Source organism: Camellia sinensis, chromosome 6 (genome assembly GCF_055761805.1).
Source record: "Camellia sinensis isolate YWXY chromosome 6, ASM5576180v1, whole genome shotgun sequence".
Classification (NCBI taxonomy): domain Eukaryota; kingdom Viridiplantae; phylum Streptophyta; class Magnoliopsida; order Ericales; family Theaceae; genus Camellia; species Camellia sinensis.
Genome location: NC_138966.1, coordinates 34,277,616 through 34,298,369, shown reverse-complemented (window position 1 = coordinate 34,298,369; position 20,754 = coordinate 34,277,616). Strand labels below are relative to the sequence as shown.

Sequence of the window (20,754 nt, the reverse complement as noted above, 5' to 3'; positions counted from 1 at the left end):
CCAGATACATGCATACACCCATACACGGGTTATCTTTCTCTCTCTCTCTCTCTCTCTCTAGTTGCTTAATTGGGATGTAGTGGTGTGGTGCTTTTTTTTTTTCTTTTATTATTAAACACTTAGTTGGCGAGCCCATGTTTCCACTATCCCCATTTTTTTTCATTTAGTTGGCGACACACCGATCACTTAGTTTTTCATTTTTTTTTTCTTTTATTATTAAACACTTATTGAATATATAACCGCATTTTTTTTTATTTTTTTTCTTTATTTATTTATTTTTTTTTATTCCTCAACCCACCTGGGCATGTCTCATCCGGGTGCTTATTTTATTTTCTTTTCTTATCTCTCTTTTTGAACTTTACAACACAGCACCAGCACATTAGTTTTTCATAATCACCACACCCACAAATATATTTTGATTACCCTTCCACACGACACACTCTCCATTTTTTCAAAAACAAAAAAAAAAAAAAAAAAAACAAACCAACAAACGCAGAAGACGAACTGCACACTAAACTCATTTTATTCATGTCGGGGCTCACCCCGATCACCATTTTACACCAAAAAAAAAAAAAAAAAAACAACAACAACAACAACCTCATCCACAGTGGGATTTTCCCTTCTCTACTCTGCCGCCGGTCTTTTCTTCTTGCCTCCGTCCTGGCCGGCCCTTGACGGTGTTGCCTCCGTGTTTCCCACTCCACTGGGCACGATCACTACTCCCTGCTCCTCCACTGCAGCATATGGCGGACCTCCAAATCGGAACATCACGGTGGCCTTCCGCTTCAGCTCCTTGTTTTCTGCCCTTAGCACGCTTATCTCTGCTCGCGCATCCTTATACATGCGTTGGAGCAGAGCCAGTTGGGCGTTTAATTGCTGCACCTCATTTGTCCTACTCTGCAGCCGGTGCGACAAGTTTGTGACCGCCGTCATGGACTCCACACATGCCTTCAAAGTATACTGATTAGCCTCCACATCCGTTTGCACTGCCATTTTTTGCTCCACCGACTGCATCGGAAAGTTCAACGGAGCAAACCCAGTGGTGTTTGGTTGAGGTTCACGGGACACCGCACCCGTTATCTCTCTTGTTGACTCGTTGAGGTCGGGAAAGAGAGTCAGCAGACCACGGGACGACGAAGCCATTTTCTCTCGCAACAGAGTGTTACAGACTCTCTCTCTCAGCACAACAGTGTTACAGCCTCTCTCTCTCAGCACAACGAAGAGTTTTACAGAGGATTTCGCAGGTTTCTTGCTTCTGCCTCGGCCTCAGGCTCTGTCTTGGTTAAATAGCCGAGGCAGCCACGCGCATCGCGCGCCTCTTGATGCCAGACAAACGGGCACGCCAGCCAAGGCACTCACGTGCCTCGCCATCATATCTGGCCCGCCTTTTCATGGCACATCTTTTGATAAAGTGGGCACGCCTTTTGAGGGCACGACTTTTGAGGGCTCGATATATATCTACATGTATATTTTTTTTGGGCCGCCTATCTACCCACTCATACAGTGTCTTCTACCCCGGTCAGCTTTATCAATCCCTTTGTTTCAACCTCAAATAGGTTTCTATCTTCACACCTATTTGAGTTTGAGGGGGGGTTATATACAGTATCATGTATAAGTCGCTCATGGCGCACTCCCTAAGTCGCCCCCTTGGTGCACCACCACAACCTCTTCTACAACGATCCGACATGACCCCATAAACTATCCCGACATTGATTCCGGTCAGCTTCTACAACGGTCCGACATGACCCCATAAACTGTCTTCTACATCGGTCTGACACGACCACACAGTGTCTGCTATAACGGTCCGACATGACCCCGTAAACTGTCTTCTACAACGGTCCGACATGACCCCATAAACTGTCTTCTACAACGGTCTGACACGACCACACAGTGTCTGCTACATCGGTCCGACATGACCCCGTAAACTGTCCTCTACAACGGTCCGACATGACCCCGTAAACTGTCCTGCTACATTGGTCCGACATGACCCCGTAAACTGTCTTCTACAACGGTCCGACATGACCCCATAAACTGTCTTCTACAACGGTCTGACATGACCACACAGTGTCTGCTACAACGGTCCGACATGACCCCGTAAACTGTCTGCTACAACGGTCCGACACGACCATACAGTGTCTCCTATCCCATTTTTAATTGTCAGCTTATTTTTCTGTTTTGTTACTCTCTCCAAACTCAAGTTAGCTAGTACCTATCCTCCTTGAGTTTGAGGGGGGCTGTTAATGTAAATTGTATAAATTACCACTACCTACCACCTCCACTACCACCTACACCTACCACCTCCACTACCACCTACACCTACCACTATCACCTACCACCTACCATCTTCTCTTCTATATATACAGTTGTAATACATAAACACAGAATCAATCAATATCAATCAATCAATAATAATACATCAATTTATTTTTACAGAATAAATGAATTGTTGCTCATAAACCCATGGTTGGGTCTCGACTCTCTCTCTAAAAACGTTGGTCGGAAAAGTGTAACCCAAAAGCTTCCATTCAAAAAATATATGTATATGTTTTCTTTATGCATCCCATGCATATGTAAACTCATTAAAATATCTTGTTAATATTTGGACTTACTTTTGAAGAAGTGTTGTTCCATAATTAATTATTTTCTTTCTCTAAAGAACTGGGATTCACCAATTGCACTAGTCATGCTCATGAATTGGCATTCTAAACACACCTTTGAAAACCTTTGAAAGTTGGAGATCTTGTTGAGAAGAAATAACTTGTGTTCTTATATCCACAAATGGGACTCACAAATTGCTGACCAAATGCTTCGGAAGGCCAAAAGAACCAAACAAGCTACCAACCAAAGCTGGGGTAACAAAGTGCGACTAATTCAGCAACAAAGTGCGTTCAACGACATACCAAGTAGCTCGTTCACTACTTCGGATCACTGCCGATTTTCTGAACTCACCAAGCAGACTCGTGACAATCTCTCGGCAAAAGGTGCAAGCCATTCGGTGTCAATGAAAGGCCGAGAATAAGTTTCGTTGAGCACGCATAAAATTGAAGCTCATTCCGACCACACCAAGGTTCTTCGGCGAGATCACCCATGTCACTCGGCCATGTCATCATCTCGCAAGAAGATCCGTTTTCTAGCAATGGCTTTGGCTACCTTGGTCAAGCTCGGCAACGGACTATCGGACCGCAACACTTCCGTTCTCGACAATCACAACTCGTTTACAAAAATCATTAACCGCAACAAGTTTGCCGAGTTACTAACATTGCGCAACCACGAGATTAGACCTAAGATCATGCTCACCATTACTCTTACTCCGCAACATTGAACAGTCGAACACACACACACACACAAAAAGAGTAGACCAATCTTATTTTTGGTCAACTTTCTGTAGTCCAACGGCATCCAATCCGAGGCAGAATGATGCATCTGAATAGTGGAATGAACACTAGGATGAGTGATGAATCTAACGCCGCAAAAATGAGGCCAATTGGACTTAAAATAAGGGAGATACAAGAGCTGAAACTCAGGAGTTTGCATCTAAAAATTCTGCATTTCACGACCTGCTACATGAAGAAGATAACATTAGGATTTATCGTGGGCTTCTCGATACAAGGTGCTCCATTACATCTTAGCGCATCCCAGTTAATCGGGTGGTTCGATAACTTCGGTCATGACTACCCTCGAGGTTTTCGGTGTGTAGAATCCATCTTTGGAGTCCAATTTTGCAAAGTCCGAGTCTCACATTGGAATCAATTAACTAGAACATTAGAGACATTAAATGATCAATCAACGGTCTGATCATGTCCAATCAGCATGCAATTTCAACAGCAAGCTCACGAAGTTAGGCCACAATCATTCATCTTCGTTGATCCTTCATTCATCACCTTAGCCATATATCACCAATTGGGACAGGACCTACAACTTGGATTTATAGTACTTGCGATTTCGCACCATGAAACTACGCCGTCGGAAGTCCAATCACAACGATCCAATAGTCATTTCTAGTTATTTGGAGCATTTTGAATACATCTATATGGTCTGATTTTACAAATTCCATACCAAGCATTTGTAGATTTTATATGCCCTGCCCCATATCCATCGCAGCTCAAACAACACTTTTGCCGCCATGCTTACCATTTGATCAATGTTGAATTCAACAAATTTGGCGTCTTCCCGCCTATATAACAGCCCGTATCATTCGGCAATTTTGGCTCAAGTCTATTCTGACTTCCTTCCGACTAACAACTTTCCTTCCTAAGCAATGGGGCAAGGAATCTGCGTCAACAATTTGTTCTTGGCTTACTTTTCGACAATGTTGGTCAATGTCCTATCTGAATTCCTTCCGCCTAACAACTGTCATTCGAAAACAATAGGGCAATCAATGACACGGGATGCACTATTCAAAATTCTTGCAATATTGGCAATTAATCACCACTTAAAATCAACAAAAGTCTTCAAATACGGCGCAATTTTCGCACTCGGCACAGAGCGCCATTAGCAAAGGTCTCTGAATTCGAAGCAAATCATACATATAGTAATTGTGGCATCCTTAGTGTAGCCCTTGCTCAGGGGTTATAATCCCGCGGCCTACGACCTTCGCCCAGGGAATAATAATGCTGCAGCTTATAACTCTTGCACGGGGATTATAATACCGCGGCCAACGACCCTCGCTTGAGGCTTATAATACTGCGTCCTACGATTCTCGCCCGGGGGTTATAATACTGCGGCCTACGGCCCTCGCCTGGGGATAAAAATATTGTGGCCCATCGTTACAGAGATATTTGATGTAGACCCGAGGGGTTCCTATATTAGACCTATATAGTCTCATCATGCACTATTGGATTTACCATGTATATATATATATATATATGTTTTGTGAACTTTGATATGACAAGTAATCACTTATGATATGATTTGGTTGAAACTCATGTAATACAATTTCATACTAGTATTACTCACTGGGTTTTAGTTCACCCCTCACTTCTCTACATATAGTTATACATATATTTTTACATACATTAGTATATACATGCATCCATCCAGCTATTCATTCATTCATTCATATTATTCATTTATCAAATGTATTCTTTATCAAGAGACCTAACATCTATTTGAACAGCATAACTCGGCAATAAAAACTCTTATTCCTTCTACTGAAGACAATAAAAGTTTTGAGACAATTGTGGGAGCTAGAAAAAATATCAACTCATTTGGGTCCAACCCAAATAAGGAGGCCCATCAAACAAATATCAGACCCCCATATAAAAAAAGAAGGCCCCCCATGGAAGATAGGTATGCCTCATCTCCTTGCCACAGAGCACACCAACACTCTTGATTTTCTTCATCTTCCTTTTCTGATTCCAGTGGCTAATTTTATTATCAGAGTGTCTCCGGCCGGCAACCCCAGTTGGGTGGCACTGACTATGTTCATCCTTGCAGATATACTGGAGCTAAGCTCATCTCTTCGTTGGATCTCTTCAACAATCCATATGAGAGGATTTTCTGTGTCTCACAATAAATAATTTAGTATTTTGTGCTAATTAAGGACTCACTCTTTAAGAAATAGATAGATACTTTATATACAATTTTACCCTTCTATATGTAAGGGCGAGCAACTTGTAGCCCAACCCATTATCGTCTCCTTCAAATTCAATCTATTTATCTGATCCATATTACATTTCATAGTGATTTTCAGGTGGAAACTCACTCACTAATATGTTAAGCTTGAATTGAGTCTTCTGTGGCTGTTTGGTTTCTGCTTTAATTTTTTACTTAAACAAATCATTTTCTTTGCAATACAAACAATACTGGTAGACAAAGAAGACCTCCAAAAACAGTAGGAGCCTAATTACAAAGGAGAGGGGAGAATCTGAGTAAACCCTTTGCAATTGAAGAGAAAGAAACCAAAGAAACTGCACAAAGAGAAGTTAAGGCAGAAAAAGAACACCTCAGGGGAAAAAAATGAAGAAGCAAACGAGAGAGAGAGAGAGAGAGAGAGAGAGAGAGAGAGAGAGAGAGAGAGAGAGAGAGAGAGAGAGAGAGAGAGAGAGAGTGAACACTCTCTGGTTCTTTCATCCTTCCATTCACAAGAAGCTTGAACAACTTCTACTCTGAAGAGAGATGACAACATTTTTTAGTGGCACTAGCAGCAGCAGAGCTTCACATCCTCTAATTTGATAATTTAATTGTTTTTGTTTTTCATTTCAGGTTAAAGGGGAGAGGGTCAATTTATTTGTGTAATTTTAAATACTATCATTGCAAACTATTTTTTTCATATGTTTGAAGTTCTTATCTTTAACCAAAGAAAGGGGTGAAAAACAAAAAGATGGTTCAACAGACAAAAGCAAGCTGTAACTTTAACATTGACTAGAATATCCTCAAAGCATAAGAATGGCAACTGTTAACTTCAAGCTCCAAACATGGAAGATCCATTCCCTTGACATGACACAAAACATGAAAAGTACAGACAAAACTGCTCATGTTCTAGCACCGTTGAAGATTGGAAGTACGAATTTAAAGAAAAACCAACTAAATTGGCTACATTCAAAGATGATAGTGTAGGAACGATGCAATCACAAGCCAAGCGCATGAAGCATTATTGCATTTTGTGCATGCATTCGGTTTTCGGCTTGGGGGAAGACGATAGAGTTTGGAGCTTCAATAACTTCGTCAGTAACCTCCACGCCTCTTTCTGCTGGTAAACAATGCATAAAATAGGCTTTTGGACCAGCTAATTGCATAAGAGCTTTATCCACCTGCAATTAATAGCACGCGAAGTCAGAAAAGACTAAAGAGAGATATCCAACTTCAGCTAAAACGAGATGATGGGTAACAATATCTTATCCACTACTGGAAAAAAACAATTCTATGGAGTCATCATCATACCACTGTAAGATCATGTGCATGGGTTATTTTCTAACAGATGATCAACATAAGTTGTTACTACAATTAAATGTCCTCTTGAGCTAGGCTCCTAAATAGATAGATAATGTAAAGATGCAACCCACAACATCAGAATTAGCACTTAGGACCACTGGACATATACGGTGTAATGTATATCACCCCCAACTTATTTGTCTCACAGTTTTGCTCAGAGATTGCAAATATGCATCTTTCCTTAAAAAAGGCCTGTGAAGCCACTCCTACAACACCACGGCTTTCAAATCTTCAGAGCTTCTTGGAAGAAAGAGTTTGTGTCTCAGTCCACACCTCATTCTTGAGAGAGAGAGAGAGAGAGAGAGAGAGAGATTGGGAGTCCAAGAAACAAGAAGTTCCAGAACAATCTTTTTGCTGTACCTTCTTCTGTAAAAGGTCCTCTCTTTTGCTATCAAGAAGTCAAAATTTTGAATCCAGCAAAGAAAAATTCCACAGCAGGCTAGTAACAGAATCATCTTAATAGCACTTGGTCAATCCAGTGTCATATTCAGAATTGACACAAAAAAAACAAAAAAGAGTGATAATTGGAGTAATTCTAATCCCCTCTCGATATGCTTATTGTCAACTGATGTGGCTTAGTTTTGTAACACACTCGACATTACATACAGATTTACCTATATGTATGCTAAAATGAGAGCCCTGCAAGCAGTAACATTGGGCACTGTGATCTTTAAATGTGTCATATCGATTAATAGCTACCAAGAAAAGAGAGACAGAGTAATGCCAAACCAGACCATAGATAACTCATTCAAATTTAAGTACATCTTTCAATATGTAATAAACTAGAACTAAAAGAAGGGGCAGTATAATAATTTCATGCCCCCCAAAACATATTACATTGGAAAGTTTTTCGGGAGCATCTATTTACACACACACACCTCTCTCTATACACATCCTCCACACACAACTCCCTAACACACCCTCTCATTAAGTGTGTGAGAAAAGAGGATATAGTGTGTGCAAATAGAAGCTCCCAAGTTTTTCAAATTGAACTGTATTTCCTCATCTACTCCCCCTAGAGCCAAGTCAATTTCTATTAAAGTTCACCAACTTCAAACTCATACATCTTGCCAGATAATTTAGTTCATGCCATTTGGGGTTGGTCTTTTAGTGGCTTTTTGTAGAATCTAAAAAAGCTAATGCGTGTGGGAAGTTGAGTGGCTTTTTGCTTTTTTGCGAGTGAAAAAGTTGAATGGGCTTTTGGCTTTTTTTAGTTGATGACGAACAGGCTTTTAGCTTTTTGGCTTATTTAGACGAACAAGAACAAGCCAAAAAGCCACCCTCACCCCAAACAACTCTGAAATTAACATAATACTGGAGGTCCACACTAAATCCCATGCAAGCCACCAGAGGTATCGAAAGCTAAAATTAATCAGATAAAAAGCTCTGTCCCAGTGTATACCTGGAACCCTTGGAACACTTGGCGGCGATAAGAAGCTTCTTCCTTCTGCCCCATGCTGGCCCACACATCTGAATATACAACATCTGCTCCTCTAACAGCTTCCTTTGGATCATTTGTTATCTCAATTTTGCTGATTCCAGCCTGCCTTGCCTTCTCAACTGTCTTTTGATCTGGTTCAAAATCTTTAGGGCAGGTACATACAAAATGGAAAGGAATAACTGATGCCAACAACAGCCAAGAATGTACAATGTTGTTTCCATCCCCAACATAGACAACCTGGATTGTACATGGTCATCAGATCAAATTGGGAAGAACATTAAAATGGTCAAATATAAATGGGCTAACCTTTGTTCCTTCCAACTGACCAATATGTTCAATTATTGTGAGCGCATCAGCCATTATTTGACAAGGATGGTTGTAATCTGTCAGCCCATTAATTACAGGTACTGTTGCATACTTAGCCAGATCCAGAATGTCCTGCAAAGCAACAATTTTACATTTTAAAAACCAAAGGGACGTTAAGACCTGGAAAAGTACAACATCTCAACTAATTGTTTATTTTCATATGTAATAGAAGCCCCTCATTTCTTCTGGAAGAGATTATAAAGATAGAGACCGAAAAGTATTTAATTCAGGAAATGGGACAGGGAGCTGAGAGCCATAGTATTTAAAGATTTATTGGTCAAATATCCCTTTGATTCAATGATCCAATTTTTCTAAGATGTTACCATCAATTCCCCTAAAAGGAAATATGGCAACGAAACAACTGTTGTCTAAACAGTTGTATTGTATCTTGATAAGGAACTGTAACAAAACTTGCAAACAATTGTTACTCACTGCTGTAGGTTTGTAACAAATATTTGAAACAAGTTACCTGATGTGGCCAGATATGCATGTGGGTGTGAGAGAAAGCGGGAGGCGGGAGAGTTAAGTAGTAAATTTTAATACATTATGATGTGCAAATAATATCAAACTTTGAAAATTCATCAGTGTACCTGATGAGCAAAAAGGCGTGCCATAATGACATCATTATAGCGTGAAAGCACACGAGCAACATCACGAGTTTCCTCCCGCTTACCCATCTGGATATCATCTGGTCCCAAATATAAAGCATGGCCACCAAGCAAGAAAAATCCAGTCTCAAATGAAACCCGTGTCCTCATGGATGGCTTGGCAAAAATCATTGCCATGGTTTTCCCTTTGAATGGGAGATATGACCTGTCCCCTGATTTTATCAGTGCCTTGACCTCTTTGGCACGATCTAAGATCTTCAATATAGTGGCTTTGTCAAAGTCACTAATGTGAAGAAAATCTCTAGGCTCTGTTTTTGCTGGATAACAACTCATAAACAATAGAAATCAGATAATTTTTTGTTGTTGCCTATTATGTGACGTGATCTATTTTAAGAAGAGGGGTTCTGGAAATAATTTCACATTCACATTAGGAGACATCTACGCATAAATGGAAATCGTTAAGAATAATTAGCACGAGATTGTAATGTGCAACTATAAAAAACAGCCAACTTGAAACAAGATATTAGAAAGAATATTTGGTCAGTTTAGACCATCAAACCAGCAGAAAATAAGCCACCAAAAAGCAGCCAAATGCCTGATCGTCAGATAAAAGTTTACACTAATAAAATTCACTTCAACTAATTCACCATCTATACATGCAGATTGTAAAGTTACCATTGACTCCTACTTGAATGTTTAAACTCTATAACTAAAACAACAAATTCAAAAAAGGTATCAAAAGAGAGAAACATTATGAATAAACTACAAGAAAATCGTATCAAGTTGCTTATGGGATGACGGGTATCTATGTTGTGCATGGGTACTTCAAAAAACATGTCATACCCGTATCGGGTATTTACTAACGTATGATACTTTATATGGTACTTTAACATACGTGTACATGAAACACGTACCCAAATTTTTTCTTTTTAATTTTTGCCATGCCCAAACGTACCTAGTATATACCTAAGCCGTAACGTACTTCAGTCGAACTAATATTTTTTTCTACTACAGAGATAAAATTCCTTTCACTAGACTCTTTTTTTTTATTATTATTATTTATAATTTTATGCTTAACATGATTTTAAAATTAAGTGTGTACTAAATCTTTCCCCTCCCAAATACATATTAATGTATATTAATTGGGCATTATTTTTTATGATTTTAAAATTAAGCTATGATTTATAAGTTATTTAATATAATGACATTTAGTTTTGATTTATACTTTTACTTTTAACATTAAATGTTAATTGTAGGTTAGATTTTAACAAATTAAATCATTTAATCAATTTTTGCATTGCTTCAAATTAAAAATAAATAATTTTTTTACAAACGTACAAGTCATACACATACCCGTACCCTACTTTTTTGGATTTTACTGTATTGACGTTCTTGTATTATGTCAGCACCAGTACTCATACCCTATGAAGCATGGACACGGCAGTTTTCATGCCGTGGCAGTGTCTGACACGGGGACACGCCGGGGACACGTACGGGACACGCCGGGGACACGTACGGGACACGCCGGGTGGCGTGTCCCTTTAATTTAATTATTTTTTTGCAGGGGACACGGTGGAGACACGGCGGAGACACGCGTGTCTACCAAATCTAGACACGCGTGTCCAAATCTGGACACAGAGCAAAAAAAGAAGAGTAAAGGAGAAGAGTGAAGGTGTTGAAACAAACCTGAACTTCGATCCAGTCCAGTCGACTCGCCGGCGACCTCCATGACCTCCACCGTAAGCCGTCGACCTCGACATCCATCCCCTTCGACTTCGATGATCCAGTCGCCCTTTGACTTCGACGAGCTCTATCTCTCTCACCTTCTCTCTCTCCCTCGCGATCGCGATCGCGATCGATCGCTTCTTCCTCTCTCTCTCTCTCTCTCTCGCGTCTTTGTCTTCTTTCATCTACTGGACTCGTATATATATAATATATAACTATTATTATTATAATAATAATAACTGATAGCATTATTATTATAATAGTTATAAAGGATGATTATATAACTATTATTATTATATAACTATTATATTATATATATTTATACATATTAATAAAAATAAATAAACATGTATATAAAATAAAATAAAAAAATTAATTAGAACATATTACTTAAAAAATATAATAAATAAATAAAATAATTAATATGTATTAAAATAAAAATATTTATAAAAAAATTAAAAAATCTGCCGTGTCCCCCGCCGTGTCCGTGTCCCCATTTTTTAAAAATTAACGTGTCCCGTGTCCGTGTCCGTGTCCGTATGCGTGTCCGTGTCCGTGTCCGTGTCCGTGCTTCATAGCTCATACCTGCACCAATGTTTCATAGACGGGTATGCCCTACTAATTCAACAAATTTATTGGAGTGTCTTAAGAAATGGGGTGTCCAACAATTTTTGTGGGGTGCACGTAAATTGGTTTAGTTTCAATGTTAAACAATACAGCATATGATAAGAAATTTTTATTGTTGCCACCAATCATAATGATAATCATATGATAAGGGGAAAAAAAAATTAGGAAGTTAAACTTTAGTAACAAAGGAACACTATTCAATCAACTATGAAAAAAAATTTCTAATTATCGCACTCGAACACGCTCCATCATCCAAATGAATTCAAAACTTTCATCAACTTTCTTGAGAGGGAGATTTGTGCCAAACAGTAGGCCGAGCTACGTCAACACGAAATGTGGTGTTGGGCCATGTAAGGACAACCTGGGACGCATCGTTGGGCCGGACTGCGTCCGCATTGAATACAGTACTGGTGCAGGACTGAAGATATCTGAGATGCGTTTGGCCGAGCTAGACCTGCACGAAATAGGATGACGTACCGAGCTAGACCCACACAGAATATTGTGTCGGCCAAACCCGGCCAAGCTGGCTCGGTTGGCTGGCAGACCTGCCCCAACATTGAGGTCCAAGGTAGCGGAGCCACGTGATGACTGAATTGCAGACTGTTTGGGGCTACTATCATTGAGGCAGACGGTCCGTGGGGTCGCGGTGTGTAGCCGAGATGTCGCACAGCACACCTACCTCCAGACGATTAAGGCTTTGGCTGAGCATACTACCTCTAATAGACCGGTCTGATTTAGCCCGGCATAAATGAGGTCGAGGTAATGCTGGTTCACAAGTAATAGCCCGGTCGGGTATCCCGCGTGGACCAATAAAGAGAAGAGGAAAATCTCTCCCGGTATGCGTCAATATCATTTGGCAGTGTGACAAACACTGTTTGGAGGTTTTGGTCTACACGTGTAAGAAGTATAGAGTGAAGCACAACCGCCTGTCCAGATAAGGACAACAGAGGTAATGCGCCCACAATCTCTGAGGTTGCATGGCCAACCTTGAAAAGGAGGAGCATGCAGACGTCAGAGGTAAGCAATTTCAAACTCACTCTCTCTCTCTCTCTCTCTCTCTCTCTCTCTCTCTCTCTCTCTCTCTCTCTCTCTCTCTCTCTCTCTCTCTCTCTCTCTCTCTCTCTCTCTCCAGTGCTCTGCCTTCTCTCTTCTCTCAGAAAGCTAACTTGATCGTCGGAAGGGTTTTTTGGCAAACCCACCTGCCGGATAGCTCACCTTTGCTTTGTTCACAGTATACTGGAGTTCTAACAGAGTGAGACGAGCTTGGTAGCAAGAAGCTACGGAGCGAGGCAAATATTTCCCTCTCATACATTTCTATTCATCATAAACCCCAATTTCCACTACGATCACTACAGTTGGATATTAAACTAGCTGAAATCAACTCATATCATCAAGATTTTGATATAGCAATAAACATTTTCATTGATGCCGAAACCCTAAAGATTCGATTGCGCTTCAACTCAAAAACACCAAATAAATTTGAGAAATGAAAAATTAATAAAGAAAAGCTGAAGAAAGGACAGTGACCTTTTCCATCTACGGAATATGGAGGGGAGGACATAGCAGAGGAAGCCTGAACGGAGATTGGTCGCCGAGTCGCCGGAAGATTGACCGGAGAAGAGGCGGAGTTATTGGAGAAACGGAACGATTGCCGGAAATTGCGATCGGAGAGGGAGGAAGAAGAGGAGAAAGAGACTGAATCGGAGGAGAGGTAAGATTGAGACAAAATGGCGGCCATTGTTTTCGGTGGGAGGGAAACAACTATGGAGTGGAGTGGAGTGGAGTGGAGACTGCTGTGTGTTTCAGACTTTGCTGTGGGTTTATATTAATACAACAATGATTCATCCCACTAAAAACATCATCACTAATAGCACTAATATATTAAAAAAATATAAAAATACAACTTCAAAACTAAAACATCACATCATTAATGGCGGAACCCCTGGCACCTAATTTGTGGGAGCACTAATTAGTGCTCCCAAGCATTTTTCATATTAATATAAGCCTAATTTTCTATCAAATGGCAATTTTAAAGAATTTACATTGATAATTTAAAATGTTTAATATTTAAAATTTGTTAAGTATTTTATTTTTATAAAAAATTAAATTAATTAAATATTATTAGTCATTTGATTAAATTAAATTTGTGTTAAAAGTAATTATTATTTTAAAAATAAATTATTAATATAGATATGATTTGATCGAGTGTCTATTTATATCCAATTAATATAAATTTTTTACAAAAATAAAATATTTAATAAAATTTATATATTAAACAGTTTAAATTGTGAATATGAATTTCATAATAAATCTACATATGCTCAACAGAATATTCTAATTAAAAACCCCAACTAGACAAAGTAGATGTTTGGGAAATGGATTTTTTTGTAGGTGTTTTTAATTATAGGGTATTATTGGAGAAATTTTTTTTTATATTTGGAAAGATAGTTTGATTTTTTTGTAGTTAGATGTGATATTTGTGAGAGAAAAAATGAAATGATTATGGGATTTGATGTGATATTTTGTTTGAATTTTATTTTTTTTATTTATTTTGTAAAACATTTATCTTATAGTAAAAAAACAAAACAAAAAATCAAAAAACTAAATTCCCAAACACCCCTTAATGTTTTATTGGACCCATAGGTCCCGTTTGTTTTCAGAAATAGAATGGGGGATTGATAGTGAGGCGATTAATAGTGAAGAATTGTTAAATTATTTTTATATAAAATAATAAAACAAATAAAAAAATATAAAAAATTAAACATTATATTTAAAAAAAATTCCCAATATATAAAAAATAAAAAAAATTATAATCCCCTCACTATTTTTTCAATACCATCTCTACCTTCTCCTTACCAATCTCCCTTCCTCCTCCTTACTAATACTAAGGGATTACTAATCCCCTCCCTATTTCTCAAAACAAACCCCCATTCTCAATCCCCTCCTCACTACCAAACCCAATCCCCTCCCTATAAACCTAAACAAACGGGGCCATAGGTATTTGTGTTGAGTTTGAGAAGCGCATTGTCTGACTAATTTATGGGCAGATGCCAGGTGGGGGGATTTAAAAGTCCTATACCCTTTTAAAGACACCAAGGATTGTCTAAAGTGTTTTTTTTTTAAAGTTTTTTAAAGTGGTATATTGTATGATTGAAATTTAATGTTAAAAAATTGATGTGACTTGTCATTAAATCTCAACTACACAATGCATCACTCTAAAAAATTTTAAGAAAAAAAATTCTAGAGGATCCTTACTCTTTTAAAGACGGATGAGGAGTGGAATAATGGGATAAAAATGTGATATGCATATCTCCAGGGATTGTATACATATCTCTAGGGATTGCAATGGTGTTATATATATTAATTAGTATATTAATATATGTTATATTATTATTATTTTAAAATTATAAATTTTAATCATTATATAAATTATAAAAATTCAAAATCAATAAAATTATGTAATATTATTTATTAATATACTAATTGATATATTAATTAATATGTATAACTTTATTTTAGAGATTAATATAATGCATGTGCAATAATTGGATGCGTACAAGGGATAAGATCTCCACTAGCGATTGAAAATTTATGGTCCCTTTGATTTAGTTTTAGAATAATACTTTGAGTATGGAGTTATGTTTTGAATGTATGGATCTCTTTCATTTAGTTTTCGTTTGGAATGTGAGTTGATTTTTTGACTATTTTATCTTGAGGTTAAAAAGTCTTGTTTATGATGGATTTTTTAGTTTTTTTGATTTTTGTGAAAGAAAAAATGAAATGGTTATTGTTTGGATATAATATTTTATTTTATTGACTTTTTGGTCTATTTTATCTTTTTGTGGCTAAAATAATCACCAAAAAAAAAAACCCCATGCCTTAGTCTTTGAATTATGTATTTTGATTTAAGGTATGTATAGAAACATCCTACATTAGTTAAAAAGTCAAAATTACTATAAAAAAAATAGTAAAAATTTGAAAAAATATTTTAGAAAGTCCAAGATTTTCTTTTTTTTTTATTTTATTTTTTTACATATTTTTTCATAAAAAGTTAAAATGTCATCATAAATATTCTAATTTTTTTCAACTTATATTTTAGTTAAAATATTATTAAAATAGCTTATTCCAAAATCAATCATTTTTTATTTTAACAGAAAATGTTTGGAAGGGTATTGTTAAGGAGTAAAGTTTCCTTTCGGGATGGATTAAAATAGTTAAAATATTAAAAAGTCAATTCTCAAATCTCCTTTAAGTATTTCAAAACTATCATAGTTAGAGTAAAATTATTAAAATAATTAAGTTTAAAATAAAAAAATTTGTACAAAATTCAGAAAAACATGACTCTTTTTTTTGATAACCAAATATCCGAGTTAATTTACCACACATCAACTAATTCTGAAAACTAATCTCACTGTTCACTTGCGGGGGCTCCATTTGAAACCAAAACAAATGCCCTATATGGACTGCCCCAATGAGCTTATTGTAATTAGTGAATATTTAAATTTAATATCTAGAGGAAGCATACCTCTAAACCCCAAATTGCACCCACTTGACCAATCCTTTGAGGGTTAAAAAAAAGATAAAAATGTTGCCTAGTTGCTATCGCTTTCTCAACGTTCTTGTTAGCTAACTTATAATTTACATCAATATATATCTTATCTGTTAATGTACACCTAAACCTACTCCACTAAACCTAACCCACTACACCACTCCACCTCCACTTCACCTACTCCACTACACACTCCACTTCACCTACTCCACCACTCCACCTCCACTTCACATCTCCATCTCCTATATAATGTACATACAATACATCAAAATATATATCAATCAATCAATAATACATACAATTAATTCTCTCTGTATTTCTCTCTTTTACATTAAATTTAACATGGTATCAGAGTAAGGTTAAGCATTTAGTATTTTTCGCTTCATCGGCGGGCGGCAACCTCGCCTTGGCCGCCCGCCGGACCTCAATCTATTCCGCTTATTTTCTACCCATACCTTTCCATCACTGCCTAAATCCTCTCTCCTTCACCACCGCTGCTTCCTAGTTGATGAATCTATTGCTCCATCTGAACGGAAGGGCAACTCTCTGGTTTCAGATTCCGGTTCAAGCTCGGATTGCCAGAGAGTTTCTTTCTCTCCAGGCCAAGGCCTCCTCTCTACAACAGCTTCCTGAGTTTCACGCACATCTTTGAAGCTGATGAACTCCTTCAATCACCGACTCTCACTGATCTCAGCGTCATTCACCGTCGTCGCCATTGTCTCTATCATCGTTGTCGTCAATGTCACTGTCTCCGATCATCAAGCTAGCGGCCTCGTCGCCGTCTGAGAGCTACATACTACCACAAATCTGTCATCAATCACTCTTTACTTTCATCCGCACTGATCTCTCTCTCTCTCTCTCAGGTTTTGAGCTGCTGAGGGATAGAGCATAATGGGTGTTGATCATGTTGTTGACTGATATACCCACCACACACACACATTCCCATACACAACACAACAGACACATTGGCTACACAGCACATGCTCCGCCCTGCACACACGCACACAGAACAACACAACACACCCAGCTTTTCTTTGTTTTTTTTTTTAAAACCCATCATCACACCACACACACACACATTCTCTCTCTCTTTTTTTTTATTCTACTATATTCCTCCCACACACTCTCTTTCCCCATCACCCTATTTTATGTCTCCACCAGACCCACTTTCATCATAAAAAAAAAAACAACCAAAACAAACAACACCACAAAAAAAAAAAAAAAAAAAACAAACAAATACATAAAAACATCACACCGCTGTTTTTCATTTCACCCATCTTTCATTTTGATTTCACATATATGTTTATTATTTTTTTCTTTCTTTTTCTTTCCACTTATTTTTCATCTTTTTCAAATTCCATTCATACCATATAGCTTTGCACACCAAACCATTTTTTATTCATCTCAGGGATCCACCCCGATCACCATTTTACAGCCAAAAAAAAAACAACAACAACAACAAACAACCCACACCAACACAACCACATCTACAGGCGGGATTTTTCTTCTCTACTCTGCCGCCGGTCTTTTCTTCTTGCCTCCGTCCTGGGCGGCCCTTGCCGGTGTTGCCTCCGTGTTTCCCACTCCGCTGGGCATGATCACTACTCCCTGCTCCTCCACTGCAGCATATTGTGGACCTCCAAATCGGAACATAACGGTGGCCTTCCGCTTCAGTTCCTTATTTTCCGCCTTTAGCACACTTATCTCTGCTCGCGCATCCTTATACATGCGCTGGAGCAGAGCCAGTTGGGCGTTTAACTGCTGCACCTCATTTGTCCTACTCTGTAGCCGGTGCGACAGGTTTGTGACCGCCGTCATGGTCTCCACACATGACTTCAAAGTATACTGATTGGCCTCAATATCCGTTTGCACCGCCATTTTTTGCTCCACAGACCGCATCGGAAAGTTCAACGGAGCAAATCCAGAGGTATTTGGTTGAGGTTCACTGGCCACCGCCCCAGTTATTTCTCTTGTGGCCTCGTTCAGTTCTGGAAAGAGCGTGAGCAGCCCACGGGAAGAGGATGCCATGTTCTAGGTAGCTGGACGGGAAGAAGAGGCCATGTTATGGGTTGCTGAGTGTTTCAGAGAAGGGTTGGTTACAGAATGTTTACAGAGTGTTACAGAGTTTCTCTCTCCGCAAATGCAGATTTTTTTTCAAAAGTTTTTCTTCGCAAGTTGTTTGTCTTCGCCTTAGCCTCAGCCTCCGTCTTATAGCCAAGGCAGACACGCGCATCATGCTCCGCTCGGCGCTCGCCGACAAACTGGGCACGCCTTTTGATGGCACACCTTTTTATGGATTGGGCACGCCTTTTGATGGCACACCTTTTGAAAGATTGGGCACACCTTTTGAGGGCACGACTTTTGAGGGCTCGATATCTATATCCATGTATATCTTTTGGGCAGCCTATCTACCCACTCATACAATGTCTTCTACAACGGTCCGCTTTCTCGCTCCCTTTGTTTCAACCTCAAATAGGTTTCTATCTTCACACCTATTTGAGTTTGAGGGGGGGTTATACATATATCATGTATCATGGTGAGCATGGTTACACACCATGGGAACCACCCAAGCCACCCCATGGCGCACTCCCTAAGTTGCCCCCTTGGTGCACCACCACAATCTTCTACAACGGTCCGACATGACCCCGTAAACTGTCTTCTACATCGGTCCGACATGACCCCATAAACGGTCTGCTACAACGGTCTGACACGACCACACAGTGTCTGCTATAACGGTCCGACATGACCCCGTAAACTGTCTTCTACATCGGTCCGACATGACCCCATAAACTGTCTTCTACATCGGTCTGACACGACCACACAGTGTCTGCTACAACGGTCCGACATGACCCCGTAAACTGTCTGCTATAACGGTCCGACATGACCCCATAAACTGTCTTCTACATCGGTCTGACACGACCACACAGTGTCTACTACAACGGTCCGACATGACCCCGTAAACTGTCTGCTACAACGGTCCGACATGACCCCATAAACTGTCTTCTACACCGGTCCGACATGACCCCATAAACTATCTTCTACATCGGTCTGACACGACCACACAGTGTCTCTACACCGGTCCGACATGACCTCGTAAACTGTCCTGCTACAACGGTCCGACATGACCTCATAAACTGTAGTAAACTGTCTTCTACATCGGTCCGACATGACCCCATAAACTGTCTTCTACATCGGTCTGACACGACCACACAGTGTCTGCTACAACGGTCCGACATGACCCCATAAACTGTCTCCTACACCGGTCTGACACGACCTCATAAAGTGTCTCCTACAACGGTTTGACACGACCATACTGTGTCTCCTATCATGTTTTATTTTATTTATCAGTTTACTTTCCTGTTTTGTTACTCTCTTCAAACTCAAGTTGGTTGTTGAAGTTGGTTAGTTCCTATCCTCCTTGAGTTTGAGGGGGGCTGTTAATGTACACCTAAACCTACTCCACTAAACCTAACCCACTACACCACTCCACCTCCACTTCACCTACTCCACTACACACTCCATTTCACCTACTCCACCACTCCACCTCCACTTCACATCTCCATCTCCTATATAATGTACATACAATACATCAAAATATATATCAATCAATCAATAATACATACAATTAATTCTCTCTGTATTTCTCTCTTTTACATTAAATTTAACATTATCCATAATTTTTTTTTTTTTTTTTTTGAGAACGATAACAAAAGATAGCATTACTTTAACTTAATTACATCAATTACCAGAGCATGTGCTGGTTGAATTACAGTTCTTGCTATTTTACTAATACATATGTAGTCCAAACAACCAGCATAATATATAATATCATTAATAATAGTAGTTAGCTGCTAATCATCCTCACTGCTTTGCTTTTGTAGCATCCTCACTAATACTTGGCAATCCGTTTGCATTGTTACCCTTTTGATGCCATGGTGTACCACCCATTTGATTGCATTCAGACATGTGTGCGCCTTCGCCACCAACGGACTTTGAAGTTGTCTCATTATCATAGCTTCTTGGTAGAACTGTTGATTGTTGTGATCCAAGCAAATCCATCCTATCCCCGCCTTGGTATTAGATGATTTCCATGAACCATCTATGATGAAAGTTCATGAATCTGTATCGTTGCTTGACCTTGAAACATTCTGTAAAACACACAACTGAGGATTATTATTCTGTAACTCACACACCTTTTCAGTACATGTAACTGCCCCACTACAAGACTTTAGAGCCATTTCAAATAATTGCCTCGCTTCCTCTAGTGTGCTTTCAGTGGTTGGCAAACCCTGATTAAATATTGCTCTATTTCTTAGTAACCATATGACCCAAAGTATAGCCACAGACTGAATTACGAGTTGATTATCCTTTACTTGTGCAATCCAATCTGTAAACCACTGATAAACTGACACTGGTGTGCCTATACTAAAAGCTTGCCCCAATGTTGAGCCTCTCCATATCCTTCGCGCACACTCACAATCAAAAAACACATGCTCTAATGTTTC

At 38.9% G+C, this 20,754-nt stretch overlaps 1 protein-coding gene across 1 annotated transcript; it reads right to left on the bottom strand.

Annotated features, from left to right (window-relative positions):
• Window positions 1–6,326: 6,326 nt before the first annotated feature.
• LOC114273296 (ornithine transcarbamylase, chloroplastic) lies at window positions 6,327–13,547 on the bottom strand. The gene is made up of 5 exons (XM_028215061.2): window positions 13,228–13,547; window positions 9,331–9,665; window positions 8,681–8,812; window positions 8,336–8,611; window positions 6,327–6,752 (listed from the first exon to the last, which is right to left on the bottom strand). The coding sequence occupies exons 1-5, from the start codon at window positions 13,436–13,438 to the stop codon at window positions 6,570–6,572; spliced, it is 1,137 nt and encodes a 378-aa protein (XP_028070862.2). The 5' UTR covers window positions 13,439–13,547; the 3' UTR covers window positions 6,327–6,569.
• Window positions 13,548–20,754: the final 7,207 nt, after the last annotated feature.